This window comes from Sapajus apella, unplaced genomic scaffold (assembly GCF_009761245.1).
Source record: "Sapajus apella isolate SASKATOON/1434 unplaced genomic scaffold, GSC_monkey_1.0 scaffold111, whole genome shotgun sequence".
Lineage (NCBI taxonomy): Eukaryota > Metazoa > Chordata > Mammalia > Primates > Cebidae > Sapajus > Sapajus apella.
This window is the reverse complement of record NW_022437051.1, coordinates 2,666,646-2,684,289: the sequence shown is the minus strand read 5'-3', so window position 1 is coordinate 2,684,289 and position 17,644 is coordinate 2,666,646. Positions and strand designations below refer to the sequence as shown.

The window sequence follows — 17,644 nt, the reverse complement described above, 5'->3', positions numbered from 1 at the left end:
TTATTATTATTAGACTTTAAGTTCTGGGCTACATGTGCAGCTCTTGCAGAATTGTTACACAGGTATACACATGCCACGGTGGTTTGCTGCCTCCATCCCCTCTGTCACCTACATTAGGTATCTCTCCTAATGTTATCCCTCCCCAATCTCCCCACCCCCTGCTATCCCTCTCCCAGCCCCCAGCCCCCCGCCCCCCCCATAGACCCAATGTGTGATGTTCCCCTCCTTGTGTCCAAAAGCCAGTGTTATTAACTACCATGAAACATAATCGATACTGGGTGATCCACAAAAATTTCCTGATGTTAAAAAAGTACTTTATACTAAAAAAATCTCAGATGCACTGTGTAGAATCAGCTGGATTGTTCAGGGAAAAGATTTTTGAAGAAGGAAGATGACAGTATAATATACACACATTAGAGGGTTGGGGGAGAAAGAAGATACACCTCACGAGTGTGCACTGCGTGGCACAGGCAAGGGTAAGCACAGACACTTGAGGGGCTGTAGGAATCAGACAGTGACTGCAGAGCTCACTGGGCACATCAAGAGACAGGAGGCCCAGTTGGGAGACCCTAACAATACCTTCTGATATTAAATAGCAAGGGTCGGGCCTGGACTGGAAGAGGTGAGATTAGATTACATGTGAAAAAATTAAGAGAGCTTGGTAACGGAATGGTGACACAGTGAGATGATGATTCCAAGTTTCTGAGCCTGGAAGTGCTAATGAGAGAAATCACATCATCGACATCCATCTTTGTGTGAGAGATGCTAAGCCCATAAACAGTTTCTTCCTTTGCTCTGGTATTTCCAATCATCATCACTCACCTGGATTGCTGCGCTACTATCACAGGAATGAGCTTTGTGCCCTGGTGTTGCTATTTCCTATCCTATACCGATAAGCCATCCTCTACCCCAGAGTCCCAACCATCATATTATTTTATCTGAAATGCAAGTAATTTTAAATGGTCTGTTATCTGCTCTCTGCCTATATCTTTATTTATTTATCTATTTATCGAGATGGAATTTGCTTTGTAGCCCAAGCGGGAGTGTAGTGGCACGATCTCGGCTCACTGCAACCTCCATCTCCTGGGTTTAAGCAATTCTTGTGCCTCATCCTCCAAAGTAGCTAGGATTACAGGCATGTACCACCATGCCTGACTAATTTTTGTATTTTTAGTAGAGATGGGGTCTCGCCATGTTGGCCAGGCTGGTCTCGAATTCCTGACCTCAAGTGATCCACCTGCCTCGGCCTCCCAAAGTGCTGGGATGACAGGCACCTACATCTTAAGCCTCACTCCTCACTATGCTCTCAACTGCCCCATACCCACCAACCTAATAGAACTACTGCAGCCCAGAGATGTTCCCCATTCCCTATGTTCCATATTTTTCCATGTGTCCAGCTGAAGACTCTAAAGCAGTAATACTCAACTCAAGCAACATCTCTCTTCTGGAAATGTCCTCCTCTACTTTCCTCTCCTCCCTAATTCCACATCAGTTGGCAACTCCCATGTCCCCTCCGCACCCCCCACCCACCCCGGGTGCCACACTAACTTGCACACTACATTGGAACTGAACCACACTCCTTATCAAGAGCTTGTTTACCCACCAGATTGAATCATCCTCCCAACCACAAGCCCTTAGGAACTAATAACCTAAATATCAGATTTTAGGCATGTACTTAAATACTCTGGAGTAGGTTTAGCGCAATGGGCTTTCCTGTTTGGAAGAGTGTTTCATATTCTAGAAAAACCATAAAACTGAGAATCAGAAAATATGCATTCTAAGATTCCATCCCTAAGTGTAATCTTGGTCAAATATATAAATACTATTTCCTCTTAAAAAATGGTTAGAAATGAGGATTCCATCATTCAAACCCTTCAGATATGGCTTTTCACTGCACTTTCTGCTAAGTTACATTTTACCTAGAAAAAGAAATGTAAGAAATGCCTTTGGCTATTACACACCCATACACCCATGCTATGATCAGAAACCTCCTAAAAATTAATCAAAGCTCCTTTTCTTAAACTGCAGGTTAAGTATATGTATCATTTTATTAGCATAAAATGATGTGATGGGTTATTCTTCCTAGCATTTCAGAACAAGTATTTTTATAAAACAACATGGATTTATCCACTAAAACAAATTAACCAAATAGGAAATAGTTCACAAAGTATTCTGACTTTGAAACCTGATCACAAATTCTTCCAAAACAGATTTACTATAGTCTATTGGGTTTCGCTTATGATAAAATTATACTTGGTTTGCATCACTTTGGCTACAATAGGTGGTGGTGATAGACGGTGGCTAGGAGTGGGCAGAATGCTGACAGTAGAAAATCTGAGACCACAAATACAATGTGTTATTTCATAGCTAATAAAACAAAAACAAAATTCCCCTGCAAGCTCTCATATTAGTTGATTTAATAATGTAAATTCACGCCAGGCGCAGTGGCTCACGCCTAAAATCCCAGCGCTTTGGGAGGCCAAGGCAGGTGGATCACAAGGTCAGGAGATCGAGACCATCCTGATCAACATGGTGAAACCCCATCTCTACTAAAAATACAAAACTTAGCTGGGCACAGTGGTGCCTGCCTGTAGTCCCAGCTACCCAGGAGGCTGAGGCAGGAGAATCACTTGAACCATGGAGTCAGAGGTTGTAGTGAGCCAAGATTGCGCCACTGCACTCCAGCCTGGTGACAGAGTGAGGCTGCGTCTCAACAAAAAAGAAAAGAAAAATTTAAAAATAATGTAAATTCAGTTTCTTCAAATTTCATACTGAAAACCTAAATTATGCATATTCTAGAAAAGTGTTTTTCTCTTGTCTCCTAATAAGAGTTGTATAGAAAAGTATGCAAGCTACCATCTTCAGGTTTGAAGACCATGCCTTCATGTTTGCAAGGCACAAAGTTTCTCACATTTAAAATTCTGAACTTGCTGTATCTTAAAATCAATAGGTACAATTAATAGGAGATATTTGGTTATGCTGTTTCACTTCCTCAACCTTAACAAAAAGCTGTTACAAAACTGAATTTAGGGCTGACAATTTCTGGTAACTTTTAATTATGAAAAAGTAGAATTAATGTATTTTTTAAAAGAAAACAAAGCAATCTTACTGCATGCATTTTCTTGGTAGCAATAGAAACTGATTTATCATGGGAAAGTAGAAGTCTCTTGCTGAGAGCCAGGCTGGATATGTAATTTGCATAGAAGAGGGAGCAGATTGTCAATGCCCTGACCTGTCAAACACAGGTAGGGCCTCGGAGATAATGGGTCCCAGAATACAAAGCTCCATCTTGATCCAGACAGATACACACAACATGGAGAGGCCAGATGGATTAAATGAGAGACAAAAATGCCGGCTTCTGCCATCTCCACAGGAAGAACGTAAGTGCTGCAGAAGTTGACAGATACCAGATACCACATGGATCCCACCCCAGTCTCTTGGCCCCATTGCTGTGCCTGCGCCATGATTTCCACACTGCTGAGAAGAGGCCAGGCTGTTCGGTGCCATGAATATAGTCACTGGGGAGGGGCTCAACCCAACTGACAAGCAATCAACCATGCCTACGCCTAAGTGTCTTACTTGGAAAGAGGGAAAGTGCCACATGATGGTAGAAACCAGAGACTGCAGCCCTATGCAGGGAAGTCTCTGTTCCTACTAACCTCCATACCTAGCTTTTCCACAGTGGCTCAGTCTCTAGCCACACGTTTCCAGGGTGCACTGCATCTTCAGGAAACATCCCATGTGACAGAAAGACCATCTGCCTAGACAATGGTCCTCTTTTCAGATCCAGGTCCAAGGGGGATGCGATTTTTTAATTTCTACAGGTAGCTGTAACCAAGTTGGACCACGGGACAAGAAAGAACCCACTTCTCCTGACGTCCACTGAGCACAGACAATGGAGGATGTTGGACATGCAGCCAGAGGACACATAGCTAAGAGACAAGCCCAGAAAGACAAAAATGCAGCAGCACAGCCACAGAGACAGCAAGTCCAGAGACCCTGCCATTCAATTTCTTTTTCCTGGAAAATGGTGTGGTTAGGAAACTGAAGGAGGGCTGAGCCGGCCTTCTTTCCACAGCTGGAGGCAGAAAGTGCCATCACATCTCTAGTTTTATGGAAGCTGATGGTCTAATGATCACCAGCAGTAACACCACATTTGGTAAGACTTTTTTTTTTTCTAAGAAAAAGAGTTTGCTGAGATATTGAAGAGCTAGTGCATACAAGGTCCAATGTGAGATACCTCACTCACCTACTCATCCATTTGGCAGACATTGATTGAATTCTATGATTTGCCAAGCCCTGTGTTTGGTAACGCAGGATGCAAACGGATGGGGTGTTTTCCACATGGGCATCACAGAAGGTGAGGGGGTTAGCGTGCCAGATGCAGGAAGGTGAGGAGGTACATAGAATCACGGAATGTTAAACTAGGAAGGACTTCGGAATCCATCGAAACATCTAAGCAAGAATATTTACAACTTTTTCCTAAATACTCAAAACCACCTTTTTAAAAACAAAAATTTATGAAGGATCCCGATGTACAAAAGCGATGAAAACAACTGTGGAGGTGGTGGTGGGTGTTGACGCTGGTGGCCTTTCCCACTCCCCAATCCCACTGAGGTACTGCTCCTGACCAGAGGTTACGACAAACCATTTGAAAGTCAGTAATCTAGTCCAAATCTTCAGTTTTAAAAATGAAGGAATTAAAGCTCAAGCAGTTGAAGTTTTGACCAAAATCTCAAATTACTTAAAAGAATGTAGATGGCTGGGCACAGTGGCTCATGCCTGTAATCCCAGCACTTTGGGAGGCCGAGGCAGGTGAATTATGAGGTCAAGAGATCGAGACCATCCTGGCTAACATGATAAAACCCCATCTCTACTAAAAATACAAAAATTAGTCGGGTGTGGTAGTATGTGCCTATAGTCCCAGCTACTTGGGAGGCTGAGGAAGAATTTGTTTGAACCCAGGAGGCAGAGGTTGCAGTGAGCTGAGACTGCATCACTGCACTCCAGTCTGATGACAGAGTGAGACTCCATCTCAGAAAAAGAAAAAAAAAAAACCATGCAGGTGAGGATGCAAGTAACCTGAATTCCACTTCTTTGCTCATTCCACCCTATGAACACAATTTCGACAACCCAAATTGGAAAAGTTTGGAATTTATAATAGCTGCCTTTCTTCTGCCATATGCAAAATGCTGAAAACTGGTCTGCAAAAAATTTAAAAAACAGGACTTTTGAAAAATATGACATTTTGTGGTTGGAGGTGCAGCATGTTTTTAGGGCACCTGCCACACGTGTATTTCCCAGGTCTTGTCCAGAACTTTATCTTTGGTTTGCAAACTGTAATTTGTCTATCCATTTGTTTCACTTCACTCCTTTTCTCTGAAGGACAGATAAATGAATGAACTTTAATAAACTGTCATTTCTCTCTTTAAAAAAAAAAAAAGCTAGGTTTATATAGGGACAAAATCAGATGTCCACATTAGCGGGACACTCTGGAGGCTGTCCCTACAGAATTAAAAATACACCTTATATACATATGTATTCTATCTCCTGTTACACTGGAAATGAGTGACCTATTATAACAGCAAACTGCATTTTTTAGGGGAAATTAAATAACATTTTAACCAGAACAAGAAAAAAGTTCAAAAGCATCATAAATTGTAGATACTGAAAAATTATATAAAGGGGACAAAGCATAGTAATTTTTGATTAAATATACACCCAGGACATACAGAAGCAAGCTCTATAATTGTCAAGTAATATTGATTAGGATGGCAAGGAACCATTATTACAAAGGGAGAAAGCTCAACAGCGTCGAAAGCTCATAGGACTCAGGCTCTTGGAGACCAGATTTGGCAGCAAAAATAGGAAATATGCTCTTCATTCAGCAAGAATAGGCTGCATATATTTGTAATCACTGGCTGAAAAAGTTGCCTGGATTTAGTGAAAAAACTACCTGGATTTAGATGGAGACTCAGGGGGAGGTGGAGAGAAGTGTAATGATCCTCTAAGTTATGCTTTGCATATTACATTATGTCAGAAATATTCATCTTCCCAAATGCATTATATGTATAAGCAAAATACAAAAGCTTTTCCTTATTCTCAAAATGTGACCTTTGTTATTTAAAACTCTTCTTCCCTATAAAAATCTTCCTTAGGTATATGTGATAGAAGTGGCCCACTCAAATGTTGAATTCTAAGTAATTTACAATCCTCACAAATGATCTCTGGTCTCTGCTTTAGCTTTATTCTGTGGTCCCTGCAACTATTCTCACAACAGTTTGATGGTTGAGTCACATCTGAGGTTAAAACACTAAAAGATAAATTAGTAGTTACAAACAGTACAAGACAATCAACAATTTTCACTATTAGGTCTCCTAAGCCCTTTGCTTCTTAGTAAATATATCAGTAGAGTTTTTCCATTATTTTTTAAAAGAATGGTTACTTTAATAAATGTTTAACTCTCTGAAAGGATACATTTGTACATATCTATAGATTTATTTTTTCTCCAATAAACCACGGAAAACATTTGTAGTAACCTTTGACTTGTAATAATCTTGGCTTTAAATATTTTGCAATTTTAAAATATACCCACACAAATATAGCTTGCTATTTTAGTTACAGGAAAGCAAGAATAATTCCTGAAAACAAAACAAAAATGTGTTCTTAAGATCACAGATTATTACAGATATTCAATGGAGACACCCTAGCAGAGATACTACAAAGTAGTGGTTTTCAAACATTTTGATCTCAAGATAACTTTATACCCCTGAAAATTATTAAGTACTCCAAATTACATTTTTGTATGTAGATTACATCTAGCAACATTTACTGATTTAAAACTAGGAAAGTCTTTAAATATTACTTTTTAAAAGCAATTTCGTGTTACAGAAATTATATTTTTACCAAAAAAATTATATATTCCAAAAGAAGTGAGAACATTGGCACTGTTAAATATTTTAGAAATTTTTAGTTTAATATTGGCCTAAAAGACAGATTCTCCTATCTGCTTCTGCATTCAATCTAATGCAGAATCACATGACATGTGGTCTCCAGAAAACCCCACTGTATACTTATGAGGGAATGTAAGTAAAGGGCAAATAATATCATCTTCTTATTATGAAATAAGATTATTGGACCTAAGAGACCTCAGAAATTCCCCTGAAGATTCTTAGGAAACCCCCAGATCTCCTAGGAGCCCACGGTAAGAAATGCTGCTCTATAGAGACATTTTGTTATTCTTTCAGCCATTGTAAACTTACAGGTCTCCATGCCTTCGTCATCATCATCTACCGCAGGCTTATCATAAGATTTGTCGATGGCAGCTCTGAAGCTTTCATTGCATCCCCTGCCTCTGATTATCCTCGGCCGTGGGCGATGGAAAGGAATATCCCCATTCAGAGTCACCTCGGCAACTGCAGTCTGCAGACTCTCTAATGAGCTTGACTTCTTCAGACCCAGGGAAGGACCCACATCTCTGCTGGGAGAACCTGGGAGGTTTATAAAAACAAAATGTTAGTGTGAATTAGTGTAAAGTATGTATCTGAATACGCACTGTGGAAAACTTCAGGGACATAATAATTACTGCTCAATAATGAGTTCTGGAATGTAGATGGAAAAGACAAAGAATAATTGAAGTAATAGTTGCTAATTTTAATTTTTTCCAAATTTATATTAGACTTGGTCTATTTTCTCTCTTTGCATTAGAAAAAAAACTCTAAGTCATTACTTTAAAAAAAAATTCAACAGATCAAATGTTGTCAAATCATTTTGCTCCAGTAATAGAAATAATCTAAAGAACCAGAATAACGTGGAAGCTCATTTGAAAAGCAAGCGACAATGAGGAGAAGGCTAAGGTAAGCAACCAAGAATAGGCTTTGCACTTAAATGAAAACCTTTTTTTTTTTTGGCAATTTAAAATTATTTATAACAGAAGTTAGACATGCACATCAATGTGCTTCATCAAGTCTCTTCCTTGCTAAACTGCAGACTCACAACACTCCATAAGGAGTAAGAGCATGGGGGCCTACATGTCACCAAAACAATTAGGACAACCTGGCAGCAGGCAAAAAACAATCCTGGGAAATATGGATATTCTACAGAAAGAGTAACATAAGCTTTGAATATAAACAGATTATGCAAGGGCTCTTTCTCAGAGGGAAGTAAAAAAGGAGAGACTGGATATGAATACTTCTATCTCTAGGCCTGGGAATAATATGTTTGGAAAACAGGTGATGGACAGAACAAAGACAGCTTAGAAATTAACAAGGACATTTCATGAGGATGACAGGAACAAGCTTCAGGAATTAAAAATTTGGCTCTATTTCCTGAGGATCTATAGCAGAAGGGCCAGAGATAATACCAATAGTAGTACTAAGCTGTGGAAGGCAATCAAAACTGATTTCTTTAACCAGGTAAGACAGCCTTATCCATCACTGCCTGACCTGACACTCAAAGGTAGACTAATTTAGCTTCTGATGACTGAAATACCAGCTGTGCACCACCACCTGGGCAATCCAGGTTATAGAACTGGTTCTTCATGTAGACTGTTAAACAGACAGGTGAAAAAAAATGGGAGGGTAGGAGAAACAAAATAGTTTATCTCTGCATGGGGTCATCAGCCCATATGTTGATCATGTTAATACCCAGAAAACAAATAGCTGTGACATAGGCTTTCCACAGCTCAGAATATAAAATAGAATTACATTCAAAGAGTCAAAACAAAAAATTAACTTTTTAAGATTCACAGATCTTAAATGAAGCTGTTTTATAAGACATGTTTAAAACGTAGCACAAACAGAAAGGCAAACACATGACCATAATGAAGAAATGATATTCCACAAATTATTGTGCTGAAAAGGAAAAGATGTCATATTTAGCTTTCTCAACACAGGATTATCTATATTTTTTTATTTATTTTATGACAAAAGTTCACGTGACATATTTCTTTCAAAGAGATCAATCTTACTTTTTCTCTGGGTAGCACTACAATTTTTGACAAGTACATTTTCTAAATTACTCATAAAAGTCATGTCATGGGAAGGAAAACGAACTTTGTTCCAAAAACCTACATAATAAGAAATCAAGGAATCAAAAAGAATGGGAAACGACCATTCCTAGGTAGGGTTATTTACCTTTACAGTTTCTACAATTCACATAGAAAGATCTTTCTGTGAATAAATTATGCCTATCAATTTTCACCATTTACCAGCTATATTTGGGTTCTATAAATACATATTAGGCAAATATTTGGTGCTTTCTTGGGTTTATCAAAGATATGTGTATGTGTGCATGTATTTGTATGTGAGTATGTATCATGAATAAAGATTTCATGTTTGCAGAAAGAATCCTCATAAAAACACCATTTAATTATATTAAACTTTTCTTTATGTAAAGTTAGCTGAGATTTTACTTAGCATTCTCAGAACAATAAAAACTTGAATAATGAATTTCAGAAATGGCATGAGAATAATGAATTTCAGAAATGGCATCAGAAATGGCATTTATTAAAACTCAGTGTCCCTCAGCATAAACACAAGCAAACTTGGAAAGAAAAACAATGGTGAAAGTATAATTCAATAGATAATAATTGTGTAAGTGTACCTCAGAGCTCACCTATCTAGTCGTTTCCCTAAATTCATAACACTGTTAAATAACCTTTTGGCAAAATGTTAATCATTGTGGATGGTGGGCCCTGGGTTTGTGGAAGGTCAGTGAATATTTATGTATAGATGAAAACTTTTATAAGGAAACATTATACAAAATGTCAATTATCTACAGCTTCTGAATCTGCAACACAGATCAGCAAACCATGAGTCAAATGTGGAAAATTTTACTGGAACACAGCCATGCCCATGTATTTACATATTGTCTATGGCTGCTTTCATTCAACAATGGTAGAATGTAAAAGTTGCAACAGAGACCTAAAATATTTACCATCTGTTCCTTTGCAGAAAGAGCTTGCTAACTTTTGATTTATAACATGAGTAACATACATTTTAGTACTATATTTGACAAAGAAACTGTAACAAAGGTTTTGAGTGATATGTTAGGATTTTCCAATGAAGTTATTAAAATCCCTAACACACTGATTCAGTCAAGTGCCTTAAAAAAAACCTAAAAGGGCCGGGCGTGGTGGCTCAAGCCTGTAATCCCAGCACTTTGGGAGGCCAAGGCGGGTGGATCACGAGGTCAAGAGATCGAGACCATCCTGGTCAACATGGTGAAACCCCGTCTCTACTAAAAATACAAAAACATTAGCTGGGCATGGTGGCGCGTGCCTGTAATCCTAGCCACTGAGGAGGTTGAGGCAGGAGAATTGCCTGAACCCAGGAGGCGGAGGTTGCGGTGAGCCAAGATCGTGCCATTGCACTCCAGCCTGGGTAACAAGAGTGAACTCTGCCTCAAAAAAAAAAAAAAAAAAAAAAAAAAAAACCTAAAAGGATTTGCTAACAATACAAGCTTAGCATTTTACTATTAATGAAAATTGAAAAAGAATTCTGTATATAAAGTATACAAAAAAGACTTTTTATTTACACCATAAAAATCAGTATCTTTTATCTTAATTTTAAAACAATATTTTAAGCTCTTACTTTACGTAAATCTTTTAGGTCATTAGCATACTTTGCTAATTTTTTATATTTCAAGAATGGGACTATTAGAAATGCAATTCTCTTCTTACACCTGTTCTGCCTTGTTATAATTTGGGGAGAAATTATGTAGAAGATTCCTAAATCTGGAAAAAAAAAAAAAAAGAGGGAAATTAAAATCATACCATTTTCCCTAGATCTATATTTCACTCCTACTTAGTAATATCCCTCTTGCCCCCTCCAAAAAAAAAGGGAAAGGGAAGGATGTCTTTTGCAAGGGACAGAGGGAAATGTAATTCAATTTTCATTATGAAAGGCTTATGGCTAGGCTAGACAGATGCTCTATGCTAAAACGCCACTATGATTCTCCCCAAAACCTTTGGACTAATCATAATCTTTCTTGAAAACTCAACTCAAGTGAAGTGAAGAAAGAAAAATAAGTGAAAATCTGTTCATTATCTAATATTAGGGGACAGAGAGATAATTAAATATCTACCTTAGGTATTTTATTCATTTAGATGTAAAGCCAACAGACCAAGTATTTTTATACCTTGGTAAAAATTTTTTGCCCCAAGATTTTCTAATTTAATATGGTAGGATAGACTGCACATAGTGCAAAAAAAAAAAAAAAAAAAAAGATTCTTTTTTCTCTAGAATCTAACACTTTAAAACACAAAAACATAGTTTGATTTTTGATTAGACTATAAAATCTGCCTTGAAACTCATGTAATGACTTTCCATGAAAGTTATCAAATGCACTGAGTTATAACTTGGGTATCATTATGTTATAGATCACAACAAACTGTCCTTTACCTCATAGCAGCTGTGAGTTGGTTAAATTAAGTATTTTTCTCAGTTTACCTAACTAACATTGCATATAAAGTTACGTCCTTAAACCTGAGCAGCTCGATTTGGTTTCTGTGAATATTTACTTGGATTGGGGTCCCTGCTTGAAAAGTACGAAGTACTGCTAACTCTAAACACTAATTACTATTTTACAAATGCGAACTATCCTGTAACATTTTTCTTTAGCTGTGATTCAATAAACTTTAGGTTTCATAAGAACAACAATGACTCAGTAAGGGCTGAGGCTACAGTTAATTGCCTTGCAATACAGTTAATCTTATGATTTATTAGATGTATTTTTTATCATCTATCTTTTACTCCAGAGAATATAACTCCAACCATGTACAAAATAATCTTTTCATATATATGTGGGATACACATTTTTTAAGTAGGCTAAAACTAATTCACTACTGCAGGTTAAAAAGGTAAATTGAAGCTTATTAGTGTTAAGAAGTGTAACTACATCATACTGTACACAGAATAATTAAAAAGCTATTCCTAACTTATAATAAGTCATAAATGGTCAATTGCACAAAGCACATTAACTACACTTAAAGACTTTCCTCTGATTACTGTCATATAACAATGACATAAAAAGCAAAACAAATGACTGTAATGCAAACCCAGTCCAATATAATCCATTGTTTCTATGGAATGATTTAGCAGTATTTTAGAAGTAATGAATTTAAAACAAGCTCAGGAATTAAGATACAAAGCCATATGCATTATATAGTCTTATCCAATGTCAGATTAACTACAAGCTAATTTCAGCATTAAAAAAAAAAAAAAAAGGATTTCTGAGTGATTAATGATAGCAATAGTGGACATTGCCCTATAATGAAAAATATTTATACTGGCACTATTATCTTTCAAATCAAAATTGGCACTCTGAGAATCACTTTTTGGATGTTAACCTAGACATCGCATAGATGACTTAAAAACCTAGGAGTCTACTATAATAGATCATATTTTCAGGATTTTGATTTTTTTTAATTGGGATAAAACATCCTTACATGAATATAATTAAGAATATCTAGGTTGTTTCTAGCCTTTTTGAAGCAGTAAATTATATTCCTATTTAGTAAGTACACCACTGATAAATTTTTAGTAACCGAAAATACTTCTTTTCTTATGTAATTTGATTTCCCACAAAGAAAACATTTGCGTAAGCCGGGAATATGTATGTTTTCATGGCATGTGATTGGCAGCTCGGTAATTGTGATAAGCTCTGTGGGCCACGGTTTCTATGGCAACAGTCTAACTGTCCGTTCTTACCTGCTTTCTGGTCATCCACTGTATTGAGTTTAGTCTCGTCAGCTACTGTTAAAAGGTAAATGTATAATGGTTAGCCCAGTTAGTTCCCATAGCCCATCATGCTTCCACCATTCCCAGATCTTTTCAGTTAGGTGACGATCCTCAGCTAACATTTCATGCAAATACTATAAAACATCAAGCAAACATTCATAATCAAAAAAGGAGGAAAAAAAGCAGTGTCTCCATGCAATATGCCAGTCATTTCATTTAACAGACATGTGTGTTATATGTTAGCATATCATAATTAGCCAAGGCAATGCATCACCAAATTTTTCTTTACGCATATGATAAGTTAATGCTTTTAGTCTTGGAGTACAAACAGCCACCAGAGAATAGCATAAGTTACAGTTGATTAACAAAGGTTTTAAATCATTCAGTGTCTAGATATAATTAATTATTTTACTTTTTTTTTGGTGGATTTGGATTTAAAGAGACACTACCTGATTGGTGTTTGAACAAATATGATTATTTTCCTCCTCTCATTTGCTCTTAAATACTTTCTATAATAAATACTCTCAAATAATTACTTTGATTAAATGCCTTCATTATCCAAACATGAGAGTTTCTAATAAATAAACCTTAAAGGACAGCAATGAAAGGAAGACATCATGAAGTAACCAAATTCCAGACATGGATTGAGATAATGATTTCTCTCCAAAATTTTCTCTTCCAGTTCAAAAAATCCCACAACCAACCAAATACAATTTCAATGAAACTGGTTTTGAATAGCCAAAGTGTTAAAACATTTCATTTTGTGAAATAAAGATACATGGACATAGTATGATATGCATATGTGTTTGTTTCCTTTCTCATAAGAAAACATGTATATTAACATATTGCATATGATGTAAACATGCCACTTATGAGTAATATTGTTATCTCAAACTCGGAGAAAAACTAATTTTTGCCAAATTGCCACACTTCATATTTATTTTCTCTATTGCTCAAAGTAAACAGACATCTGTTTGGGACCATCAATTTTATCCTGAAAGCATTTAAACCTTATTTAGATAAAGATTCATGGAGATTGTACTCACTACCTAAATCCATGCTTTTTGATTTTCGTGTTTTAACGAAATCCAATTGACTGGCATCTGAAAATTGCTTTGTGCGTTTTTCTGACATACTCTGACGTCCAAATCCTTCTCGTTGAAAAGCAAGAACTGGATCAACATCTGGACTCAAAGAGCTGGTGTGAAGAAAAATACAAACATAAAAATATTTACTAATAGCAGACATCCGTTTTAGGAAGGTTCATACATACCTGTGTGTGAGAATATACATATATGTATTCCTCAAGAAAAACTGAACTAAATAACACACATACAGTTCATTAAAAAAAAAAAAAAAAAAAAAAAAAACTGGCTGTATAGGTGGTGATGGAAAAATACAAACTTCATTTAATACTTAGAGTAACTCTTTCTCCATGTGAATTTTCTCCTTCTCTACTTTCCTCTCTGCTTCTTCACTCTATTTGACAACACAGAATAATTTCAAGGTGATTATAAAAAATGAGCCTAATATTGGAAGGATTGAATTTTTCAGGAAACCTGTCACATATTATATACAAATACTGGCAGCGAACAAGTGACCATATCAATTGTAATTAAACAGAAGTTTCAAAAAGAGTATATTCTAGCCTTCTTATGTGTCTTTTATGTTGTGTTTTAAGGAAAGAAAAAATATATGTCATTATGGCATGTCATTTCATTAGGCTGCAGTTTCTCTGAAATATTAAATCAACAAAGAAATCAATCCAACAAACACTTATTAGAACCTATTCTGATTAAGGCATTGTGCCAGATACGTAGGTCCAAATAACAGATAAGAAAGATCCCTATGCTCTGTGAGCTCATAAGAAAAATACTAAACCAGGAGTTTGAAACAGATGCTGGGGATGCACAAATGAGTGAATAAACAGTATATGAGAGTCAGGAAGAGCATGACTAAGTTTAGATGACATTCAATTTGGATGACATCAACACAGTGGCCCAAGTGGGGATGATAAGGAAGCATATGGCAAATCGCTGGTAACAGGATGCCTTCTGAAGTGTTCCTCCAATGCAAGTGGTTGAAGATGTCCCAGAATCACTCCTGTTTGTAAAAATCTGTGAATGCGTTCTAAAGGGCTATCAGGTGTTCTATCCACAGTTCATAGTATGAAAAGGGTTTTCTCTGTGCTGGGCACTTTGGGTAGATAAGTATACCAGCCCTACAGTATCAGGTCCAGCCACCTTATCTATCTGGCCAGGTGGGTGAACATCCCTCTCTACAGCTAACTGAGCACACTGAGAATGCCCCGGGCTCCTTCCACTGTCAGCTGAATTTATGATGGTCTTCCTCATGTTTCTGTTGGAAGCAAGCTTTTCTAACCCTTAACAGCCTAATGAGAATTAACATCCATTCTAGTAAAAAGATAGTCAACCTTTGGATTCACATCAGAAATTCAGTTGCCATTTACTGTGCATGAAATAAGAGTTGGCTCTTAAAGAAGAACTAAGCTAAATGTTTGGAAAAGTAAGAGGGCAGGCAAAAGTCCTGCCATTGGGTAGGGTGACTTGAGATGTTTTGAGCTATGTACTAATGTGCTCAATAAAGAAAACAGTTGTCTCATCCACTTAAAAAGCTAATGAGAGAATTCAGCAACCTAAGGTGAAAGCTCCATGTAAATTGCTAACTACTAAACAAGTAAGTCATCACCCAATGAAGACTATATCAAATGATCAAAGTAATACACATTATGGTGACAGACATCTAGCCTCATATGCCCCTTCACATACTGCTATGCTTTGGTGTACATGGCTTATAATTATCAGAGCACAAACACCCCAGTGAAAAAACACACTTCTAGAAGTAAAAAATTAAAACCCACATGATGAGTAATATGACACAATTTTACAGCAGCAAACTCTAAATAATATATTTCCAATAATTCTTTTATATAGACAGTGGATCTCTCCAGTCACCTTGTACATGCTAATCAATTCTTTTTACATCTTGTAGAATAATTTAAACCTCAACCCCAACACTGCACCAAACTTGTGAACAGAATGAATTTGAAATACAGTGTTAGCAGAAATTATTGATAAAAGATTTTTCAAAGAAATACAAATTGCCACTGCCAATCTCGCCTGAAAAACACATATTGGTGCATCTTTAATTTTACATCCTCTAAAATTATGCTGCCATTAAGATTAGAATTTGTTGCTTCATTTCCCCCATAAACACATTATTAATGTTCCCTCAATTAATAGACTGAAAATAGTATGTTCTGTAAGTAAACAAGTAAGTTTAGTCATTTGACATAGCCTTCGACAACTGTGCAATGAACACAATTTAAAATGTCAAATGAGTTTGTGCATTAGTAAGAGTCTTAAAATAACTAAATATTCTTAAATCATGACAAAATTAATTCTTCCCTATCAATATAACTATTAAACTAATTTCAGACACAATAAACAGTACACTAGAATATTTAACAAGTTAGATTGCAGGAATGACAGCTGATTCTCTAAAAAATGTAACCATACCCTGACCCCTAATGTTATTAAAATTCCAGTTATTAATCCTGTCTTATTGGCCTTTTGTTTTCATAGCATTTTCATCAAGGATTAGGGAAGATATTGTCAGGCTGGAAGAGCTTACAGTTTCTGCTGTGATTCAGAACAGCTGCCATTCTTGTTTGGATAACCCTTCATTCATATTATTTTCTTTGCTCCACATTCCACACGGCAAAATTATACAAGTCCTCGCTATTTTGCAAATCCCCCTGAGGGAAATTAATGCCACAATCTATCCCTGCTACTTATTTATCTATTTTCACTAATACAGTGCTTTATGAGGCCCCAAACAGATCTATAACTATGACCACCTCCACAATTTCTCATCATGGTAGAGATTCAAAGGCTTTTGTCCCTAAGATGAATACTGCATCTATGTAATTCTTGCTTTCTCTGTTGCTACTTTCATTTTCAGAAAGAGATATGAGACACAGCAGTCAATGTCACACCATCTGCAGATTTCAAATGGGTTTTTACTTCACATTGTAGTCTTCCTTTCTATGTTTAACCAAAAAATTCATTCAAAGATGGGCCATTGTCATGCAGGTTTGAGTGTAGTTCTATTTTTAAGTCCTGTGCTTTCAAAAAGAGAATTAAAATAGAAAGAAATGAGAAGCCAGAGATGAACCTTCCCAAATCAGAGGTGAGATTTACTCCAAGAGAACACTTTCAGAATTAACAGATAAATCAACTGTATTTTGTGTGTTCATGTAGTGAGCCAGAGAAGACTGGGGGAGCGGTTCACTTTGTTAAGATCATCACTAAAAATGTTAACACAAACAAATGCCAGTCCCCCCGACGCCTCCTATCTAATATTTAATGTTGACACAAGCCAGAAAAACAGTAGGAAGCAGGAATGGCTAACTGGTGAAGGAACACCGTAACATTTAAATATGATTTTGCTGATATATTCATAAAGACCCCAGAGAAAGGGCAATGAGAAAATTCTGGTACAATACTTCACAAGGTTTGTGTTAATTATCACTATAACCTTGTGAGGTCGTCCCCAAGAGGGGCTTTGCTTTTGCTTATTGATGTATATAATTACTAGGCATAAAGATTAAGGCACACGTCCACATTCATGAGCCATACATTGGCTCAGTAATATCAAATGCTTTCTTCTATTTCCAAAGACACAGGAGAAAAAATAGCAGGGAGTGCCCTAAAAGTCACTATGTTAAAAGCAATTACAAAGCATTTTAAACAGTATAGTTACAGTACTCTAAAAAAGACTTTAAAAAAAGGCTTCTCCCACTCTTAGAACACATCAACTATTAGTTTTGTCAAAGTTACCTAGCTGTTGCAATCAGTTTAGGGAGTTGCCAATAATTTATT

At 36.7% G+C, this 17,644-nt stretch overlaps 1 protein-coding gene across 26 annotated transcripts in view; it reads right to left on the bottom strand.

Moving 5' to 3' along the window:
- PARD3 (par-3 family cell polarity regulator) overlaps positions 1–17,644 on the bottom strand; it is a 706,589-nt gene that overhangs the window by 215,542 nt on the left and 473,403 nt on the right. For 14 of the 26 annotated variants that reach the window (XM_032259797.1, XM_032259808.1, XM_032259784.1 and 11 more), the window contains 3 exons: positions 13,787–13,938; positions 12,711–12,755; positions 7,263–7,490 (listed from right to left, as the gene is read on the bottom strand). In XM_032259797.1, coding sequence (XP_032115688.1) covers positions 7,263–7,490; positions 12,711–12,755; positions 13,787–13,938 — 425 coding nt within the window. The remainder of the gene's footprint in view (positions 1–7,262; positions 7,491–12,710; positions 12,756–13,786; positions 13,939–17,644) is intronic. The other 12 variants (XM_032259806.1, XM_032259795.1, XM_032259796.1 and 9 more) reach the window with 4 other exon arrangements.